The 19,974-nt window shown below is 42.3% G+C and overlaps 1 protein-coding gene across 2 annotated transcripts in view; it reads left to right on the forward strand.

Annotated features, from left to right (window-relative positions):
• Positions 1 to 19,974, forward strand: part of vsnl1a (visinin-like 1a) — a 34,630-nt gene that overhangs the window by 11,576 nt on the left and 3,080 nt on the right. For both annotated transcript variants that reach the window (XM_030047798.1, XM_030047797.1), the window contains exon 3: positions 18,759 to 18,974. In XM_030047798.1, the coding sequence (XP_029903658.1) occupies positions 18,759 to 18,974 (216 nt within the window). The remainder of the gene's footprint in view (positions 1 to 18,758; positions 18,975 to 19,974) is intronic.

The following is a 19,974-nucleotide window of genomic DNA, read 5'->3' on the forward strand; positions in this document are numbered from 1 at the left end:
TGTGTGTGTGTGTGTGTCGGGGGTCATATGTTTGGTGGGAAGGAGAGGGAACAGAACAGTGTGTTTGCGTCGGTGAAAGTGAGGAAGAGAGCGGGACGGAGACAGAAAAAGTAAGCGAGTGGAAGAAAGTGGATATACATTATTCATATTAGTCATTAGCGCAAATACAGTCATACAATGGAGCGATGAGATATGCAGGAGGAGTTGTGTGTGTATGTGTGTGTTTGTAGGTGTGCATGTGTGTTTGCTTATGACCCTCCATGTGCATGCATGCATGAGATAGGCACGGTTCACCTTACACCTGTGCACTGAGATGGGGGATGGTTGGTTGATCTCTGGCTTGTGTTATCTCATTCCCTCTCTCTCTCTCTCCATTTCCTACTCTCCTGCTCTCCTGCTCTCCTGTCATGCCTTCAGATCTTTCCACACACACACACACACACACACACACACACACACACACACATACACCAGCGCACCTGTGCCAATTGTCCAGATTCCTTTTCCGCCAGTGTTACCTCACCTCAGCTTCGTGGAGCTTATGTAGCTGTTTTAACAGGACGCAGAAACACTGCTCTTTCTCCTTCTGTCTTTTTTCGTTTTTTTTTTTTCTCTGTCTCTTGCTCCTTTAATTCCCAATGCTTTTTCAGAAGTAATCATCTTTCAAGCTGTGTAAGAGAGAGGGAGAGAGAGAGGGAGACAAAGGGAAAAAGACAGGTTGGGAAGCGAGCGCACCAGTCGAGAGCAGAAAGAGAGGAAGAGAGAGGAGGCAGGTGTAGCGTGTCAGCTGGAAATAATGGGTGTGCATATCTAAGGGCATGTCTGTGATATTCGTATTTGTTACTGTAGTGAATAGTAGATTATATTCCTTTGTGTGCGTGGCAACCAATATCCGTCCTACGAATGGTTTCCTGTGATCAGGGCTCGAAAGTGAAGAATTGTATGAAATATTATTATTTTAAGAAATCACTAAATTTAAACGATTCCAAAATGTAAATTGGAATAAAGTATGTTTAAAGTGAATGTGGTAAGGTAATGCTAATCTGCCACTCTAGTCAGGGGACTGCATGGATGGATGGAAACAGAATATATTTCAGTCCTTGCTTGGTCAGGACCTTTAGGGGAAAAAGCTTAATTAAACCGTTTTTAATTGTATTTATTCATGTTTGAATTTTTGCTCTGGTACATCCATCACCAATGTTGATAGATTCATCCAAGTATAATTAATCAAAACTGTGCCTCTGAGATTTGTTGCATTAGGTTTTCTCGAAGCAAAACACTGAAACGCTAAGAGCTAAGAACACGAAAAAAATACCACATTTTCATAAAATCACCCCGTGTGCTGTCACACTGCTCAGCTCCCACATAAGTGTCTTGATGACATCTTGTCTGTCTTGCTCTTGGCTTTCTGAGAGGCTTGTTCACAAATCCTGACAAAATTATCCAAAATCAAGACTGACGTGCCACAGTTTTGTCTTTTGGATTTTCCCTTTAAGCGTTAGTGGCAAATGCCAGACGGCGATCCATAAGAAAAAAAAAAAATGAAAGAGGGCTTTCCGTGATAATTCACACTCCAGCGTTCGCATGCGATGGTGTGTGAAATTTCTCTTCCCTGACACGCCAACCACTGAGAGAGCCATTTGTAACAGGATAACGACACACCCTGAAATGCTAAGGCAATAGACCGGTCCCTAGATTTTTCCCTTTACACACACTGGACACGTGCAGGGACAGCATTCACAATCAGTCATGATAAAACATACTAAACAATCATCCATACACACACAACTTAGGATTCCTTCATTCATTCATTTTGCGATATAAAACAGGAATGAAAACACTGATGGAACCAAAATACATATCTATAAATAAATAAAATACATAAGATCATATTGTAATAAAAGCCAAAGTATGGTAAGTAACAATAATATTGCGGGCTTATTACTAGTAGGCTACTACTAGAAGGCTGCTTCTGTTACAGCTACTACTTAGAGCTACTGTTACTGCTGCTACTATTACTGTCATTGTTACTAGTAATTATAATAATTATAATAAGACATTTAGTCCCCATGAACACATCTCAAGTATCCATGGTGTCTTTATCTGTGTGTGTGTGTGTTGACAGTAAAGTCAAATGAGCATCTGTCACTGCTGGTCTCCTGCCAGTTGGTGCTGTGTTGTTGTTATTGTGATGAGGAAGCATTGTAACATCGGTGTAATGGACTTAGTTATGGTTTCTGCTGTGAACAGCATCTCTCTCTCTGCCTCTCTCTCTCTCTCTCTCTCTCTCTCTCTCTCACATATATTACTCTGTAATTGGTCGAATGAAGAGAGAAAAATTATGGGCATGATGCTTCTGTAATGTAAGTGGCCATGCTGAAGTACCCAATCATGTATAAATGAAGCCTGTTTATGCACTATAATGAAGAGAAAGACAGTGAAATTGAGAATGCACATTAACCATTGATTTCTGTAAGGTCGGACAACAACAGAGGAAAAAATCTTTTTTGTACTTAAAGCTGAAATTGGCAATATGATTTAATTATTAATATATTGTTGTGTTATGTGCATGCCAGAGGAAAACAGGCGTATTTACTGTATCCATCAGGTTGTCCGGTCGCACCTGTCAGAACAGAGCTGTTATCTATAGGCTGTGCAGTATGGACAAAATCTTCTATCACAGTGTGGATCTTGTCATATCAGATGATGATACATTTCACGGTACAGTGTGTTCTCTGTAAATTTGATGAAAAAATTGCAAACTAACCACGTGACTACTTTTTGATAACTCTGTGAACTCACAAACACAAATGAAAAGGCACTCCTTTTATTTGAAAGTGACACTGAACAGAAATGAGGTTTGCTTTTGCTTTCAAACCCTGCCCTCCATGTCGCTCGCATCTTTCGGCTCCCCCTGTCCTGCCTCTCACGGTTCCTCTGTAAAGTGGAAGAAGAGGTTTGTTGTTTTGGAGTCTGACGCGGGAAAGCCTCTGTGGCACACTTGGCAAAGCACCGTTTTCTGGTCGGTTACGTATTTCTTATATCCACACGACAGAAGCACCACCCTGTTTAGGTACCAGTCTCTCGTCTTGTTTTGGTTGGCTGGATCCTCTTCTGTGCCACAGTGTTGTGGGGAGTTTTGTTCTGTGTCACACTCCTCCATGTTTGTTTGTTATTCGAGCCCTCGTGTAGTAATGGTATTCAAGCCATCTAGCAACTCCAGCTCAAGGTAAAATACAGACGTAAAGGGGACAACAGGAAGGAAAATCTACAGAGGAAAACAATAGAGGAAAATCTCTATGGATAGACATTTTTCTCCCATTCCATGATATCTATCGTCTCATGGCACAGGCCTGCTGTCACCCTATAAACCAGATGAATCAACCACAGACCTCCAGTTGCTCTCAGATTATCTTTCACACCCTGCGTGAAATGCCCAGCTCTAGTTACTGTCAACCGGCTATCACATCAGCATATTTACATCATCCCATGCTATTTCATTTACAAATTAAACACTGCTATAAATAATATATTCACCTTACCTGGTTTGTTCAATGTCATTCTCACTCAGAATGACTTGAGCTTTCTGTTGCTCGCCACCACGCAGGGGAACATGGCAATAGTTACGAATTTTAGCTTTAAAATGTTATACTGAAATTTACGACTGATGTCAGGGCTTCTGTGTGGTGTAGAAAAGCTTAAAACATAATGGAAAATTCCTTTGAATATTACTTGGCAAATTTGGAGTTGACAGTCAAAGTTGCCCCACTATTATCAGCACAGCTAATGATAAATACACATGAAAGTGTTGAAATCCAATCAGGAATTTGAGACAAATCAAATTAAAAAAACAAATGCACACTAAAGCTTTCTTGAAAAGGAGCCTGAGTGGAGATTTGAAGCATTCCTCTGGTACTTACCTACACACACACACACACACACACACAGAGACACACGCACATGCACCCACTAACAATGCACAAACACAGACACAGATGCTGACCTGGATATAGTTATATGGATGGATTTCGCTCTGGTGCGTCTCGCTTGCATGGCCTCGAGGCTTTTGCTGTGGACGGGCGTGGATTGTGTGTGTCTGTGTGTGCGTGTGTGTGTGCACCATTGACCATTCACCGACAGACAGAGAGACAGACAGACCGTCAGCCGGAGAGATAGGAGGGTAGACGGAGCGGCAGACTGACCCTGACATCATCTGGGCTGCAGCCGGCGTTGTGTTCGGGAGCCACCGACCCAGATTGAAACATATGTCGCCTAATCACTGGAGACAAAAGAGAGACAGAAAATAGAGACAGAGAGTTAGATGGGCAGGGAATAATAGTTATAAAAGTCCCACTTTTTCCAATAGTTGTTGTGAAAAAACCTTAACATAATAACTAGGGTAATGTTGCGCTGGGCTTCTACAGCGGCTACCACAGTATATGTGTGATATGCTGCAGTCATTTCAACTCAGAACCTGGAATTTCTGACTTGTAAATTTCAGATCCGTGACAATATTACACGCACGGTGTCAAAAAGAAGACAAAACTCTATTTTCTGCAGGGGGCAAACTAAAATTGCATGAGGCAGTTTGCTTAATTAGTACATTAACATTCATAAATTAATTCAATTCTTACTGTAAACTATAAAAGGCTTGTTTTCTGCCATTTTATTGTGCTCTGACGTCGCTTGAACTCAAATCAGAGAAACTGGAGCTCTGAAATGATACCCAAATTTCCAGCAGCTTTTCACAGCAGCCATTTTGACATGAAATAGCAGGTAAACACAGGTTTTCCTGATGATATTAATTAAGGTTTCATTGAATTTAAGGGTAACCGAGTCATGGTCCTGCTATTGTTCATGCCGGCTCGCTGGGAGGACTCTGTTACACTGGAATGAAATGGAGCCTTAATGAATGTCATTAGTTAGTCAGTTTGTTTTGCTAGAGCTGAGTGACCAGGGAAACTTGGCCAGTGTTTGCACAGTTAACAAGAAGGAAAAACCACTACAGGAATAAACATGTCATAAACAAAACTCAGAGAACGGTTGCAACCTGTAATTGAACCTGGAAAAATGACTGTGGTGTATCTTCCCTTGGCAGAAAACTCAAAAGGCTGTTTTACATTCATTTGTAGTGGCACAAATTCAGGGTTCTTTAGAGCAAAAGGTGGTGTGTGTGTGTGTGTGTGTGTGTGTTTGTGTGTGTGTATGTGTATATATGTGCACATTCCTATGCGTGTGTGTGTGTGCGTCTGTGTGTTTGTGTGCATGTTTGTGAAGAGGAGAAGAAGAAGTGAGAGATGGTTGGAGAGTTGTCGACATGCACCATTATCAGAGTATTAGCAAGTGCACACAAACTTTATAACACACATACACACACACACACACACACACACCAACTCCTCATCTCCCTTCCTCTCTGTCCAAGCCAGGTTGTAGCTGCCATGTACTAAAAATAGCTTATGATGCTATTTTCCGTCGTTGTCAAAACACACACACACACACAGACACACACAGACACACACACCTACACAAGGCGCATGATGAATCCTGAGAAACAAGAAAGTCTGTTTGTGTGTAAGTGTGTGTGTGTGTGTGTGTGTGTGTGTGTGTGTTGGGGGGGGGGCTGTCTTCAGCAACATCAAACGCCTTGTGCTCAGTTGCAAACTTCTATTTATAAGTTGCACTTCACTAAAATATAGAAACAATCCTGCCTGTGTACTTTCCCATTAGGCGCTGATGAGCTCATTGGGTATTCTACGAGCTGCTGTGTATTACAGTGGCTTCCCTGGGGCTCGGGAGAATTTGAGTTGAATAATAAAAGAAAGATCGAGAGACGCCACAGACAAATGAGTCACTAATTACGATATCGAGCAGTTCAAGATGTTTGGGAGCCAGTAGCGCCTGACATGGGGAAACCTCACTCCGGTTGCAGGCGCGGGCCTCTCACACCGAATCGGGAGGCTGTCGTTTGGACAAAGACAAATACTTCTTTTTGTTTCTGTCTGTGAATTTTCTCCAGTCTTTCAGAACAGACATTGGTGCTAATTGCCTTCTGTCTTGGTGTCAGCGATGGCAAACAAGAGTCTGAAATCAGAAAACACACACACACACACACACACACACACACACATAAACACAGACATAAACACAGATAGGTGGACAGGAAGAAAGAAAGATGGATGATGAACTGATGGATGAATATGTGGATTAATACTGATTGATGTCTGTTGGCGCTTTCTGGCCTCTGCGCGACGTTTGCAGAATAACTTCAGACCCTGCAGTTGTGAATTGTTGGCTTCACAGAGTCTCCTTGTGTGAGAAACGGGAAACGGGAAGTCAGCAAGCGAAAGTGCATTTAGATGCACTGAGCAAGAGTACGAGGCTTGTCCTGAGGGTAAGTCTTATTTGGCTCGAGCTGTTTATATCCATCGTCACATCCTGGGCAAGTGGCGAAGCATCACGTTATCATGGCTATTCCAAATATTACAGTTGAAACTGAGCTAATACAGGCAACAAAAACAACTATAAACAGGATCATTTCTGTACATGCCTCAATGTCACCAGGTGAACTCGAGCTCTGGTTTCTCCTGATCATAACAAGAGCTGATCCGATTTCACATTTACAAGAGCAAACTCAAAGTGGAACACCTGAGTGACTAATAACAAAATATCTGTGTGCTTTTAAATACGCGCCGAAGGTCGAGCAAGGTTGGCCTCGCATTTGTCAAAGGGAATAAATCAGCCCTCGGTAATCAATAGAGTGGCCATCTCCTTCCCAGCTCGCAGTGCTTCAGAGTCGGCTTTTATTAGGTTAAGAGTCACAGGAGACAGAAGCCTGCTTCGGCTTCCCCCTTCTCTTGTTCTTAATTTCATTTTCTCTCACTGTTCTTTTTGTGTTTTCTATCTGTGCTGTTCCTCCCAGTTTTTGTCTCTACCACATTTTCTATCTATCTGTCTGTCCATCTGATATAAGATGACCTAATAACACTAAATAACCAGAAAAAATCTACTTTAGGGAATTACTATGAGAGCTGTCCTCTCACCTGTCACACTTGATAGTGAAGACACAGATGGGAATGGGGAGGGATTGGGTTAATTTCATTGACAATTTATCTGGGATCTTGAGAAAACAGTATATTTTGTTATCAATGCATATGTAAGATCTAGTAAAACTCCAAAACGCTCATCGGGGTCTAAAGAGTTTTGTTCACAGTGACTTATTGAACAAGGTAACAAATACCACTAAAATGAAACAGTTTGTGTGAGTTATTAAGAAATAATAGGTAATCGGAGTCCTTGTTTAGCAAAATAACATGGATTGGATTTTCAGTTTTGAAAGATGGTCTCCCGGTAATTCTTTGTTTTCCTTATGTTTTGTTCACTGCAGTGTGTCATTTAGATAATTTTGTCATAATAAAGACAGTTTTAGTGCTGGTATCACATCAATAACATTACAGCTTGGCTTTGTGGTTCAGATGGTGTCATCATTTGGCTACATTTATGATTTAACTTGCTGTATAAATATATTAGCTGAGTTGTGTAAATCAATTTGTGGTTACGTTTAGAGCAGCTCATAATCAGCGGCATCTGAATTTCATAGCCTCAGGTACAGTTTGCTTGGTAATTGGGCTTCCATCTTCACAATATGAATTTATAAGTGGAAACTAAGTGGATTTTGTTTCGGCTTTTCCGTTTAAAATTGATCAGAGGCATCTCATTGTGTAAGCTCATCCATACCCAATCACTGAATCAAAACACAACACACTTTTTAATGTTGTCTGCTGCATAGAATTATCACGTTTTTTGTTGTTACTGAAATGTTGGGGAAAAAACTAACCCCATACCTAAAGTAAAAGTAGATTTTAAAAAAGTAAATAAATACATAAATATTCACATAAAATTAAGAATACATTATTTTTAAATAAATCACAAGAGTCTGTATTTTTTGACAAAAACCTGCACCTTCATGAAACAAAGAAGTATTTTTTTTTTTTTTTTTTTTCAGGAAACAAAGGGAATTTGCTAGAGGTTTCAGAGAGTTGGTTAATACACTATGTAAAATGTCAGATGGTCCACCAAACAATAAAGTGGTTTTCTAAACAGGGTGAAAGCGGGCGTTTTGCAGACCTGTCTGTGTCCACCGGTCCCCCTCATCACAACCGGCTCTATGCTTTACTGCACCCCAGGGTTACACTGAATGTACTCGGTTTAGGTCCACAGCTGAAAAATTGTCCTCACAGGCATGAGAGCAGATACAAGGCATCTAGACTTCTCGTGGGTGATTTAGCAAATCAGCCGAGGCTCTCTTCAAGTCACTTAAATAAACGCTGCTTAGAGCGGAGGATAGAAATAAGCAGTGACAGGAGGGACTGCAAACACATGCATGTTTGCATATGCATTTGGAAGCGCATGTTTGTTCATATGCGCTTTCGCAGATATGAGGACAGAAGCACGTGTGTAAGAGTGGCAGCAATGAGGGAAGGCTGATGAGTCGTGTAGAATATAGGCACAGTGTAAATAATGAAGGCCTAATGGAGACGTCCAGAGGAAATGGAAAGGAGGATGTATGTTTTGTATTCGCTCTCTCCCTCTCTCTCTCTTGCACACACCTCACACACGCATCTCTTCCTCTGTCTCCCTCCACCCTACTTCTTCCTTTTCTCTCCTTTTCCTTCCCCTCCTCTCTCCCAGTTTCTCACGGCTGAGTGGGAAGCTTGCAGGCTGATTATAGGGTTTTAAAAGACGGCTTCAGCTGTTGCAAATGCACAAGTTACACTGGATTTATGCCGAGCATTCACAGACCATCCTATGGGGACTCTCCGGCAAGATAAGATAAGGCAAGCAGTCCCAATTTTTTTTCCGTTATTTTGACTGGGTTTGAATTGCGCAGGGCAGCCCTCGGGTCTACCTGGCAGCAAATCTGTCAACCAGAAGTGAGTCACAGTCGCCTTCCTGGCTCTACTTCCACACCTGACTTAGATTAACATCACATTAAAGTGCCAGAAAAGGGTATAGTTGTGGAATACAATTATTAAATTGATGCACACGTAATATCATCTCAGTAACAGAAAGGATAGTTAAAATCATATCCTGGTTACTCATAAATCATGGATTTGTGCATTCATAGAGAATTCTATTGGAATCAACTGATGTTATGAATTTTATAGGTGATAACATTTTGGGCCATAACGCCCAGCCCTAGCTGAATGTACTTTTTGTGGCAGCCTTCCCTCTCGCTCTCTGTCCCCACTGCCAATAACTATCCTCCTCACTGCCCTCTGGGCCATGAAATATGTTACCACACCCAATGGTGCCATCTGCTGTTGCGCTGTCACTTAGACTCATTGTGCAGAGTTAGCGCTGCCAGATGGGTGTTTTGTAACCACAGATAAACCAGGGTTAGGGACAGGTCCCTTTCAAATTCCTCTTAAATCAGAGGCTGAACGTTTCTGTGTCGTCCAGGAATCTGTGGTCCAGCCTGCTGCAGTGGGCTGTAATTAATGGGGCCTCATTAAATGTTCTTCTGTATCGTTAACAGGAGGCATGCAGTATATTTTTTATTGTTGGCAAAGGGAATCCCATCCACCAAATGCCACAAACTCTCTCTCTTTCTCTTTCTCCCTCACACACACACATACACACACACACACACACACACACACACACACACACACACACACACACACACACACACACACACACAGAGAGAGAAAGAGAGATCTGGTATACACCTAGAGCAGCACCAGCCACACTGAACATTGCTGTCAGTCTGCATGGAGAGTTTTTTTTTTCCATTAAGTGGCTCCTCTTCTTCAAAGCCTATTGTCAGGCTGAATCAGAGGCTCATCCCTCAAGACCAAAACAATTCCATAGACCTTGACCGGAGACAAAGGTCACATGTGTATTAATGCAGTTAGATTACGCTGAAATAGCTAACGACAAATACCAACTGCAGTCGTCTTGCTCCAGCATCTTAGTGTGCAGCTGCAGCAGAAGAGCATAGAGCTTCTTTGAGGGTGGCAGAGGCAAATCAAACTTACTCACTAAGGGAATTTGCATTTGCCAACCTGTGAGATTTTGAAGCTATGATGTGATGAGGAGACATTTTAGGGATGCGACAACATGTTTTTTGAGGCCAGTACCAATATCCAATATCTTACCACCTCTAACAGCCAATGTGCATTTTTGTAAGAATCATAATACAGATGCAGGTGCAAAAACAACAGGTATGTCTTTAGATAATTAAATGATCCTAAGAGAAAAACTGTGCCAGTTTTACTCTGAATTTAACAGCTGCATTAAGTGGCACAATCCAAGACAGAATAGGTCACACATGTGCCAATTTCACAACCAGCCAAATATCAAGAATGAAAGTAAGTTTGGACTGATACCAGTGAAAAGCTGATATTGGCTAGTGCAATTGTAATGTAAAACAGGTATGACCAAAAATATTTTTCATTGCATTGTTATTATTCAGTGCTTCCATCCATGTGGATTTTGTCTCATTTGCTGAAAGCAGTATAGTTTATCTCCGCAGTGTGGTGCTTCTGTGTTACAGACTTTAGTCAAGGTGCTTATTTATAATGTGTAACAGATTTACAATCTGCAATGTGCTCTTTTTAGCCTTTATTGTCAAAAAGCAGCCAGGCACCAATAACCACTAAGTTGTTTAGCTTGTGTGTGTGTGTGTGTGTGTGTGTGTGTGTGTGTGTGTGTGTGTGTGTGTATGTGTGTGTGTGTGTGTGTGTGTGTGTGTGTGTGTATGTGTGTGTTTTATAACTGTGCACACCCTGGAGGCTTGGAAGCAGTAGCAGCAACAGCAGTGCACTGGCTGGGTTTCTCTGGCTGCCTGGCATGTCACTGAGGGTTTATGTAAGAGCACACACAGCATGCGCGCGCACACACACACACACACACACACACACACACACACACACACACACACACACACTGTAAATACCCCAGTTATGGATAATGCATGTATTCCCCCTCTCTCCCTCTCAAGCCACTCCTCTCTGCTTGGTGAACTAACATCTACGCAGTGCTTTGGCGAAGCAACGTAAACAGCCATATGCAGTGACAGCTCGTGTTGTCAACCCAAGGCCTTGCTACTGTGTCTCAAAATAGGCTTGACTGCAAGTGACATTGTTGGGAAAGGGATGCATGAAATGTAAGGCGTTATTTACACAGCTGTGACAGAGAGGAATGACAGGCAGAAACAGGCTCCATATGCAGAAACTGAGCATTTTGAGGCGCAAAGTGCAGTTTCTGATCTAAAACATGCTTATATGCCAGTGCATTAACCAGTCTGGGGCAAACCTGCCACCTATTGATGATAAAAGTGCACAAAGTGCTGCAGGCTCCATAAGTGACGATTGATTACTCTGTTGGCTTTATAAAAGTGGAATGGAAGTGTCATTGTTGGCTTTAGGCTGCAAATTCTTAATTGATATGCATCATACCTCACTTTCAATTGGACATATGCCTTTATTTTGAAATACCTACCAGATAAATGTTTTTTCTTTTCCTCCCATCCTGTATCTATTCTATTCTATTCTATTCTATTCTATTCTATTCTATTATGTTCTGTTCTATTCCAGTCTGCTCTGTTTGGCGGGTGCTGAACAATGGGGACAATGGAGCCATTTTTCTTTTGTCACTGGTCCTGCCTGTAATGATAACATTCATCCATGGGGCAAAATGATATTGAACCATCCATATTGCTTAGGGAGAGGGAACTCAGGAACAAATGAGCTCTGAGGCTCCCAAAAGTGTGTGTGTATGTGCTCATGTTTTTAGTGTGTGTGTGTGTGTGTGTGTGTGTGTGCGTGTGGGAGGACAGAGATATGGTGAAGGATGGGACAGGAGGAGGAATGTTGGTGTGCATGACAGAGTACAGTATGGTGATGGCAGCGGTCCAGGGCAGGCATTATAGGATGGTGAATGTGTGTATTATCACCCAGTGGGTCATGCCTCTGGGAGCCGCGGCTGCAGGGCATGTATTGGGCAAGTCTGTAGCTTGTCAGAGTTCCTGTCTGTTGGACCTGTCAGGTCTGTATATTGACAGCAGCACACAGAGGGGACAGATCCATCACAGCCTGGATGGCAGCCAGGTCCCGGTCGCCATAGTGATCCAGATAGAAGGGAGAATTGATTCATGATGTTTTATGACAGAAGGTTGTCTTAGTGAGTAAGATCCTATGTTAGAAGTATCCACCCTGCTGAAGTGTCCTTGAGCAAGACACTCAGTCTCTACCAGCTGCTGGGCTGCTGCTCTGTAGCTGAACGTGACCCGCCGCTGAACAGAGAGCAAGCAAAAAGAAAACTATCCTTGTATGCAAGGCTTATCTTTTTTGTTGTTCCAAGCCAACTAACAGCATTCTTTTTTACATTCATGGATACAATAAGCCAAAAATAAAAGAAATTCCCTTGGTTTTCTATATAATGCCATAATGTATGTATGGGCTGCATTCGTTATTCAAAAGTTTGGAATTAGCTATTCAGCCTTAGCAAATAACTAAATGACTTGAATGCAACAAAATAGAAAGTTATCAGGCCTAGTGTTCACCTGTTCAAGTGAAATGTCTATGATAAAACAACTGGATAAAAAATATATCACACGACGAGCTGTCACATTGCTCCATTGCTTTATCATTCAAATGTGACATGCACTAATGTGTATAGTTTAGGAATTTGTCATAATATTAAAGATTTACAAAATTCAAAGTTTATTTTTCTGTTTGGAACAATTTAATATGATACAGTACAAAAATCCCCCTGTGATTATGTTTTCATCCATTGTAAACAACACTCCTATTTGGTTTTCCCCTCAGTTCCTTGAAACCCTGGACAGTATCAGATTATCATTATTTATTGGCCTATAGTAGAATTATTATAAGACAGGAAAAGGTGTTGAAGATGTAGTTTGTATCGCTATGTGTGTCCACACGTCTTATATGGATGCACTAGGAAGGAAATGAGTAGCGTCAGCAGCTCTAAACAGAACTTGTGCTGTTGTACTTGACTCGCTGACCTACACATCAGAAGGCAGAGGACATGCATAAGATGCAGAGATCATGTCTGATGGACTTCATTATGCTTATCTGTATGTATGTCCTTGGGTTTCCGTAAAGCACTTTGTGAGAATCTTGTTCGTTACAACCCCTCAATAATTAAACTTGAATAATCTTGACTTACAGGCTATGAACTCTATACAATATGCTGACATTATTTTCATGAGCCAGTTCAGAAACAGTGATAACAAAAAACAAACAACATTTATCAGGATACTGCAGCCACAAAGACTATGCATCACTTTATAGAAGCTCTCGCAAACCATTGGCAGCTGGAGATTACTTTGATTTACAGCATCTGTAAAAGATTACAGTTACCAGTTTTTTATTTTTATTTTTTTTTTATTTTGGGGGGGTAATCAGATAACAGTAATCCAGTTACATGCAATCTGTAACTACCCAGCTGCAACCGAATTTACATGTACTGAATAAATCTTGACTGCATTTAAATCCTGACCCCTCTGAGCTCATCACTGGAAGCTTTTAAGCTGCAAGATGTCGGTCCAGCTTAACTGCTATCTGAAGAGTTGTCAGCGCAGGGCAACCAAACACTAGATAGAGGCACAGTGGAAAATTGCTGTTACCTAACCTAAAGAGCAAGGCATTTGGCAGCAACCTCGGTTCATTACAGTCATCTGTTCCTTTTACTAAAGAGCTTCTCATTTTAGATGTACTGTGGAGTGGCGTGGGTTATTTCCTGAAAATACACACTGTATTAAGCTGTAACCCACTGAGCAAGTGTACATTAGGTCCTTGTTAGATATCAAGAGGCATCTATGTCCTAGACCCCTTATTCTGGAATTAATAACAAAAATAAAGCATTATCTTGCACATATGGATTTGTTGTGCACAAGCTGTGCATATTTTTATATTCACAGTTGTTAATGCATTGGTTAAATATGCAATAATGTATTTATAGCTTAGTCTAAAACTGGGGAGCAGATCCCAGAGCTAATGCATAGACTGTGATGTTGAAAATGACATCTATTGCTCATAAGGAACCCTCTTGTGTCCCGTAATCTTGCTTAAAGAGCCAAGCATCCTGCTGGTGTGAAATGGGCCCCCATTAAAGTGTGACTCCATCGCATTCATCCTCTTTCTTTTCCTGCGTGTGTCTCTCCTGCTTAGTCTTACTCTCTTTTTCTCTCCTCTACACGTCCCTCTCTCCTCCAACTCTGGTCCGCTTTTGCTTTCTTTCCATGCCGCCTTTTTCCTTCATTTTCTCATCTCCCTTTCTCTGTCACACTCTCTCTTTTCTCTGACTCTCGCTCTCTCTCTCTCTCAGCTTTTGGATTAGCACCAGTAGCAGCTTGCTCGCTGATTATGGAAGCTTTTATGTTCTACTTAACAGCAGGATGGTTTGGGCTATGTCCATTGGGAGGTGTGTATGGGTGTGTGTGTGTGTGTGTGTGTGTGTGTTTGGGGGGGGGTCTCTTGGCTGGAGCATCACCATTACCACCCGACATACCTCCCCCCAACCCTTCAAACACACATACATGCACTGACATTAGCCTTTATTAGGCCAGCTGTGCCCGACCGCCTGGCCCTTCCATGAGCGAACAAAACACGCCTGGCATTCAGCCTGTCCTTTGATGGCCGGCTCCAAATAACCATATCAAACAGCCATAACCGCAAATGGGACCCAAATCAGGAGAGGAATAAGACTTAATGGAAATGTTAACAGCATAATACCCGTTGCTGCAAAGCCGAGGAAACTGTCGCTCTAAGTCCTGACTAGGTCATTTGGTTGTTAAATGGCAATTTTGCGCCATCCAGAGAAGGTTTTGTTTTCAGTGCAGCATTCACGAAGTCATCTTCGACAGTCCCCGTCTCTCCTGCCATTGATTTCTGTGACGTCCAGCAATGTGATGCTCCTGCATCTGACAAATAAAAGACGAAGCAAAGGAAGCTCACAAGTAGAGGAATTTCACAGCCTCATCACCCTGTCCCACTTTTCTTTCTCTTCTTCTCTCAGTTTTTACATAACAAAGCATTTCATAACTTGCCAGATTGTCTAGGAGCCGCAATGGCACTCTCTCCACCTCTTTCCTTTCCTTTCCCCTCTCCCTCTGTGCCCCTTCTTAACCACTTCTCCCAAAGCAACCCCACCTCCCCTCTCTTGCTCCTCATCTCAATCCCCTCTCTGCAGTTCTCCCCTTTCCTCCACTTCATCTCCTTCTAGATCCTTCCCCTCCCTTCCCCTTCTTCCCTCCTGGCTTCTCTTTTCCCTCTAACTCTCCCGCTCCCTCACTCTCCCCATCCCCATGACAACTTTTTTGTTTCCCTGCCGTCCCATCCACGTGCCTCCTGTTCCTTCAGGATGGGCAGATGAGCCAAAGCGGGGCCATACAGGGGCAGGAGCCTGTCCTCATGGGAAGGAGCCACGTCGCATTTGTGCAGAAAGCATCAGGCAGCGTCCTGTGCATCCCGGCAGCTTCATGCCAGCCACGTCCCGAGGGGTTTCCTTACTCAAATTAGTTTAGCTTCTCTGGAGCAGAAGGGCAGAAGGGACCTGGATCAGGGACAGAGCTCTATCTTTGTCACACATACTCTCTCTCTCACTCTCTCGCTTTCTCTCTCCCTCACACTTTCTCAGTCTGTCCCCCTCTATTCTGTCACATTCATTTCCATCTCCCTCTGCATCTTTCTTTTTCTGTTTTCATTTTTCTATCCCTCCTCATCTCTTTGCGTCACTGTCATTACTGTCCCCCTCTCTCTCTCACACACACACACGCTCTCTTTCTCTCTCCCCTTCTGTCTGTTCTCCGTTAACTTCTTACTGCAGTCTGATCGGTTTGCTACTGCAGCAGATTTTTCATGGGTGGGACCTCATTGCAGATGGGCAATTTCACAACCTAACCTGACTCTCTCCATCTAACCCGGTCTCTCTGCCTTTTTGTTCTCCTCCCCCTGGTTTTACTCATCTTTTTATCTCTACCTCTCACCCATTCTCTCTTTTATCTCTCTCATTGTCTCCACCGCCATTACACTCGCTCCCTTTCCCATTAGGATTCATGGCCTCTCCTTCCTCCCCGTCGTGACTCCAGACAGTTTGTGCGTGCTAGAGCCTCGTGTTTTGTTTCAGGTTTTTTTTTTTTTTTTTTTTGTCTGTACAATGAGACTGTTTGCCACCACGCGAGCAAGGACACAATGTAGAACAGTCGTTCACACCCTGAAACAAAAGCGTATGTACCTCTATGTATTATTTTACCGTACTTTTAAAGGTCTATTTCCGTTTATGCATTTTACTGAAATCTAGTCATACTTTCACAATCAAATGTGAACAAATGTGTCAGAAATTAGTTGGGACTGAGCCCAGTGTCATGCTGGATGCTTTTTGGTCTTGGCCAACAAGTCCATCCTATAGTAGGTACAGTTCCTTGGCCATTCATTTCTCATCATTTAAGCTCAAAAATGTCAGCGGGTGCAAGACTATTGGAATTTGCTGTAATTCTTCATTCAAAGGTGGAGTATTAAAAGGCTGAACCTGCGTAATTTCTTCTGAGCTGACTTGCCATGACTTTATTAATTCATGCTTGCAGCGTTCACTGAATCTGAACAGAATGTTGCTAGACTGACAAAACCTGACTGACAAGATAAAGTGCAAAAGCATCGCTCTTTCTTTTCCATTCAGTTTCTTTACCTGTCTTACTTGGCAGCATTAGTAAAGCTTATATATATACTTTCTATGTATAAACTCTACAAAATCAAATCAAATAAAGTGCACAAAACAAGCAAGGGACAGTGCCTCATGAAATACGTTAGACTTACATTCCATTTTCCTAATAGTGTCTACTACTGCATCTGCAAGTCTCTTTTGTTTATACAAGTCCTCTGAGAGGGCAGCCTAGCTCATCTTAGATTACCCATCAGCTTTTACCACGGAGGTCAAGTGGAAGGTTGTATGTAATGAATCGCTCGGCCACTCCTGGGGTTTCTGGGCTAGATGACAGGCAAAGCAAGGCTTCAGGGCTCGTCCACAGAGTTACTGTATTAACCCCTGAACTTGTGTACATAGCGGGTTTAGGGAAGGAACGATGACAGGGGCGATTCAGATGGCCAGTACCCGGAGGAGCTTGTGCCAATACTGAGAAACAATCAACAAAGAGAGAGATAGATAGAGTTTGTTTTCTCAGCACCAATCCTTATGTGAAAAGGGTAGTTAATCAAGTCATGTTACTTTCGTCTTTGAAAGCATCCTTTGTTTTCATTTTCATTGTAGTTAAAGTTGCCCAGTACTGATACCCTGTTTTATCCGGGTACTGGCCTCAACAAGAATGTTCTTGAGCACCAGTTCGACCTCTGTGTCTTAAGATATGTTAATCTATACTTATACTTAACAGTCTCTACCATATTACCTAAATTTCATAATTTCTAGGCGCCTATGTTGGCCATTCTGTGATGTGAGCGTTGAAGTCTTTGTGTCTGCCGCCAGAGCCCCTTAGAATTATCTGGAACCATTGATAAGATGTTGAAAGTAGATGGTGATGATATTTTTTAAGGTTGTGTGTTGTTGCTGTCTTCATGCCATGGGGAAAGATATTCCCTTCTTTCCAACGTTTTCCTCGGTAGCACTATGTTTAGTCATCCCTGCTTTACTTTAGAGGGAAAGAGTGATGATAAAGGTCTTGAGCCAGGATCCAGTTTGATACCAGAGTATAATGAGGTTTAAAACTAACTAATCCACAGAGGACTCATTCAAGCTGAATTTCCCAGGAGTTTGTTTAGCCTCAATTTGATGCATTTTTCAAGTTATGTAACATTTTTGAATGATTTTCAGGGCTGTGGGGTTACAACATTTAAGGTCTGTGCTGACGTAGAAACACGTAGAAGGGTGCAGTGGGGTGACATAATGAGTGGGGAGACCATCCTCATCTGGGGGTTTCTGGCCCATGTGACAGATGGCATCTGTCCCGCTGAAGTGTCCTTGAGCAAGGCACTGAATCACCAGCAGCTCCAGGGTTGTTTTCCTGTGGCTGACTGTGACCTCACTAGTAGGGAGGGGCAGGAGTAAAGAGACTTTCCCTTCAGGGATCAATAAAGATCACATTAGCATCGTTGTTGCCTGTAACTCATGGAGAGTTTAAAACACGTCACTAAGCTCAGGGAAAGACTGTAGGTTAGGGAACGATTTGGGTTTGAGGTGAGGGTGAATGAATGTGTGCAGTAAGAATATGGACACATTTTTTACTTGCCTCTTGGTACACCTGAATTTATTTAATGGCAGTAAATCCGTCGTTCTGTTACCATGTGACAGCTTCATTGTATTCAGGTTTTATCCTTAATTTGGAGGGAAAAAAAATAAAAGTTTGGTTCTGGCACCAGCTGTAAAATCAAGCCCGTGACTTGTAAGGGATGCTGGTTTAAATCCCCATTCAGAAGAGCAGAGTTGATTAATATTACTCACAAGCCTGTGAACACATCACTTAGCTTGAGTGATGCACGGCCACTTGAATTATCTGCCTCAGTTGGCTCTGTAAGATATGCCTTATCACATACAGCTACAGGCTATCAAAAAGTAAAAGATTGTCTCGTTAAATAGATTCCTGTGGTTCTGATAATGATTCTTAGAGGGGAGTTTATGACTGTATTTAGAAAAGAAGAATAACATTGCATCAGCTGTTCTTGAAAAAAAAAAAAAAAAACATTATGATTGCGTCCTCCTCTTCCCTTTCCTCCTTCCAGTTCTTCCCCTACGGCGACGCGTCCAAGTTCGCCCAGCACGCCTTCAGGACCTTCGACAAGAACGGTGATGGCACGATTGACTTCAGAGAGTTCATCTGTGCACTCTCCATCACGTCACGAGGCAGCTTTGAGCAGAAACTCAACTGGGCCTTCAACATGTACGACCTGGACGGAGACGGCAAGATCACACGGGTGGAGATGCTGGAGATTATCGAGGTATCAGAGCAGAGGACTGTTTCCCAAAGAACAATGTTCGATTCAGATTAGAACGATGCTAATAATATTAAAACCTGCACTGGGTATGAGGCTAATTGTAAATACAGATACAGTACAATTTCAAATATAAGCAAGTGCACAGAATTTCAAGTGTTACATGAATAGTTCACCCAAAAATACCCCCCCTCAAAAAATGTTGTTTCCCAGCACTCTGATACAATAGGCGGATGGGTGTTCCTTGTCAAGCTTAAACTGTCAAAAATGTAAAAGTGAAAAACTCAATAGCAGCAGCTCCATCCAAATATAATGACAAGAATACCCCGCATAGCCCACGAAGAGTTTTTTCCCCTCTAATTTATACTGTTTGGGGGCGGATAGACACAGTTTGCTGGTGTTCTTTGGCAGGAAGTAACTCCCAACAGAACTCTTCACCCTCGAGCGCTGTGGATTATCTTGTCATTTTTTTGTCTTTTCTACATATGTAAGATTAAATATCCCCGGTGGAGATAATAGGGTTATTTCAAGGGCAAGTTCCATAGTATTGAGTAAAATGAGGTGGTATAGGTTGCTTGATTTTTCAAGTTTGAAGAATCACATCTTTCCTTGACTGGATTATTGCTGTTTAAATATTAAATACTGTTTTGAATGCTCCTTTGCTGAAGCTGAAGTCCAGCTGATCTTTGAAACCAGGTGATGTCACTTCCTGTTGTATTCTCTAGAAGGTGACATCACTTGGCCCCACAAATAAGTCAGCAGTAAATGGCAATGTCAGTAGCATGCTTCGACCATTAGATGGCAGGCTTTTCACAGATACATGGGTTTAGTGTTTACTTAGTCTTTAAAAAGCAGACAATGGGAAGTTGCTGTGCAGGTCATGAGTTGTCACAAGTGCATTGTGTGCTGTTTAACCTGCTGAGTCACCAGGATGCAGCAAATTTGAATTTTTGACTTAGTTAAAGGTCACAGACCTGAGGGCTGAGTGCCGAGCCTGTGTGGGCTA

This window comes from Myripristis murdjan, chromosome 24 (assembly GCF_902150065.1).
Source record: "Myripristis murdjan chromosome 24, fMyrMur1.1, whole genome shotgun sequence".
Taxonomy (NCBI): Eukaryota; Metazoa; Chordata; class Actinopteri; order Holocentriformes; family Holocentridae; genus Myripristis; species Myripristis murdjan.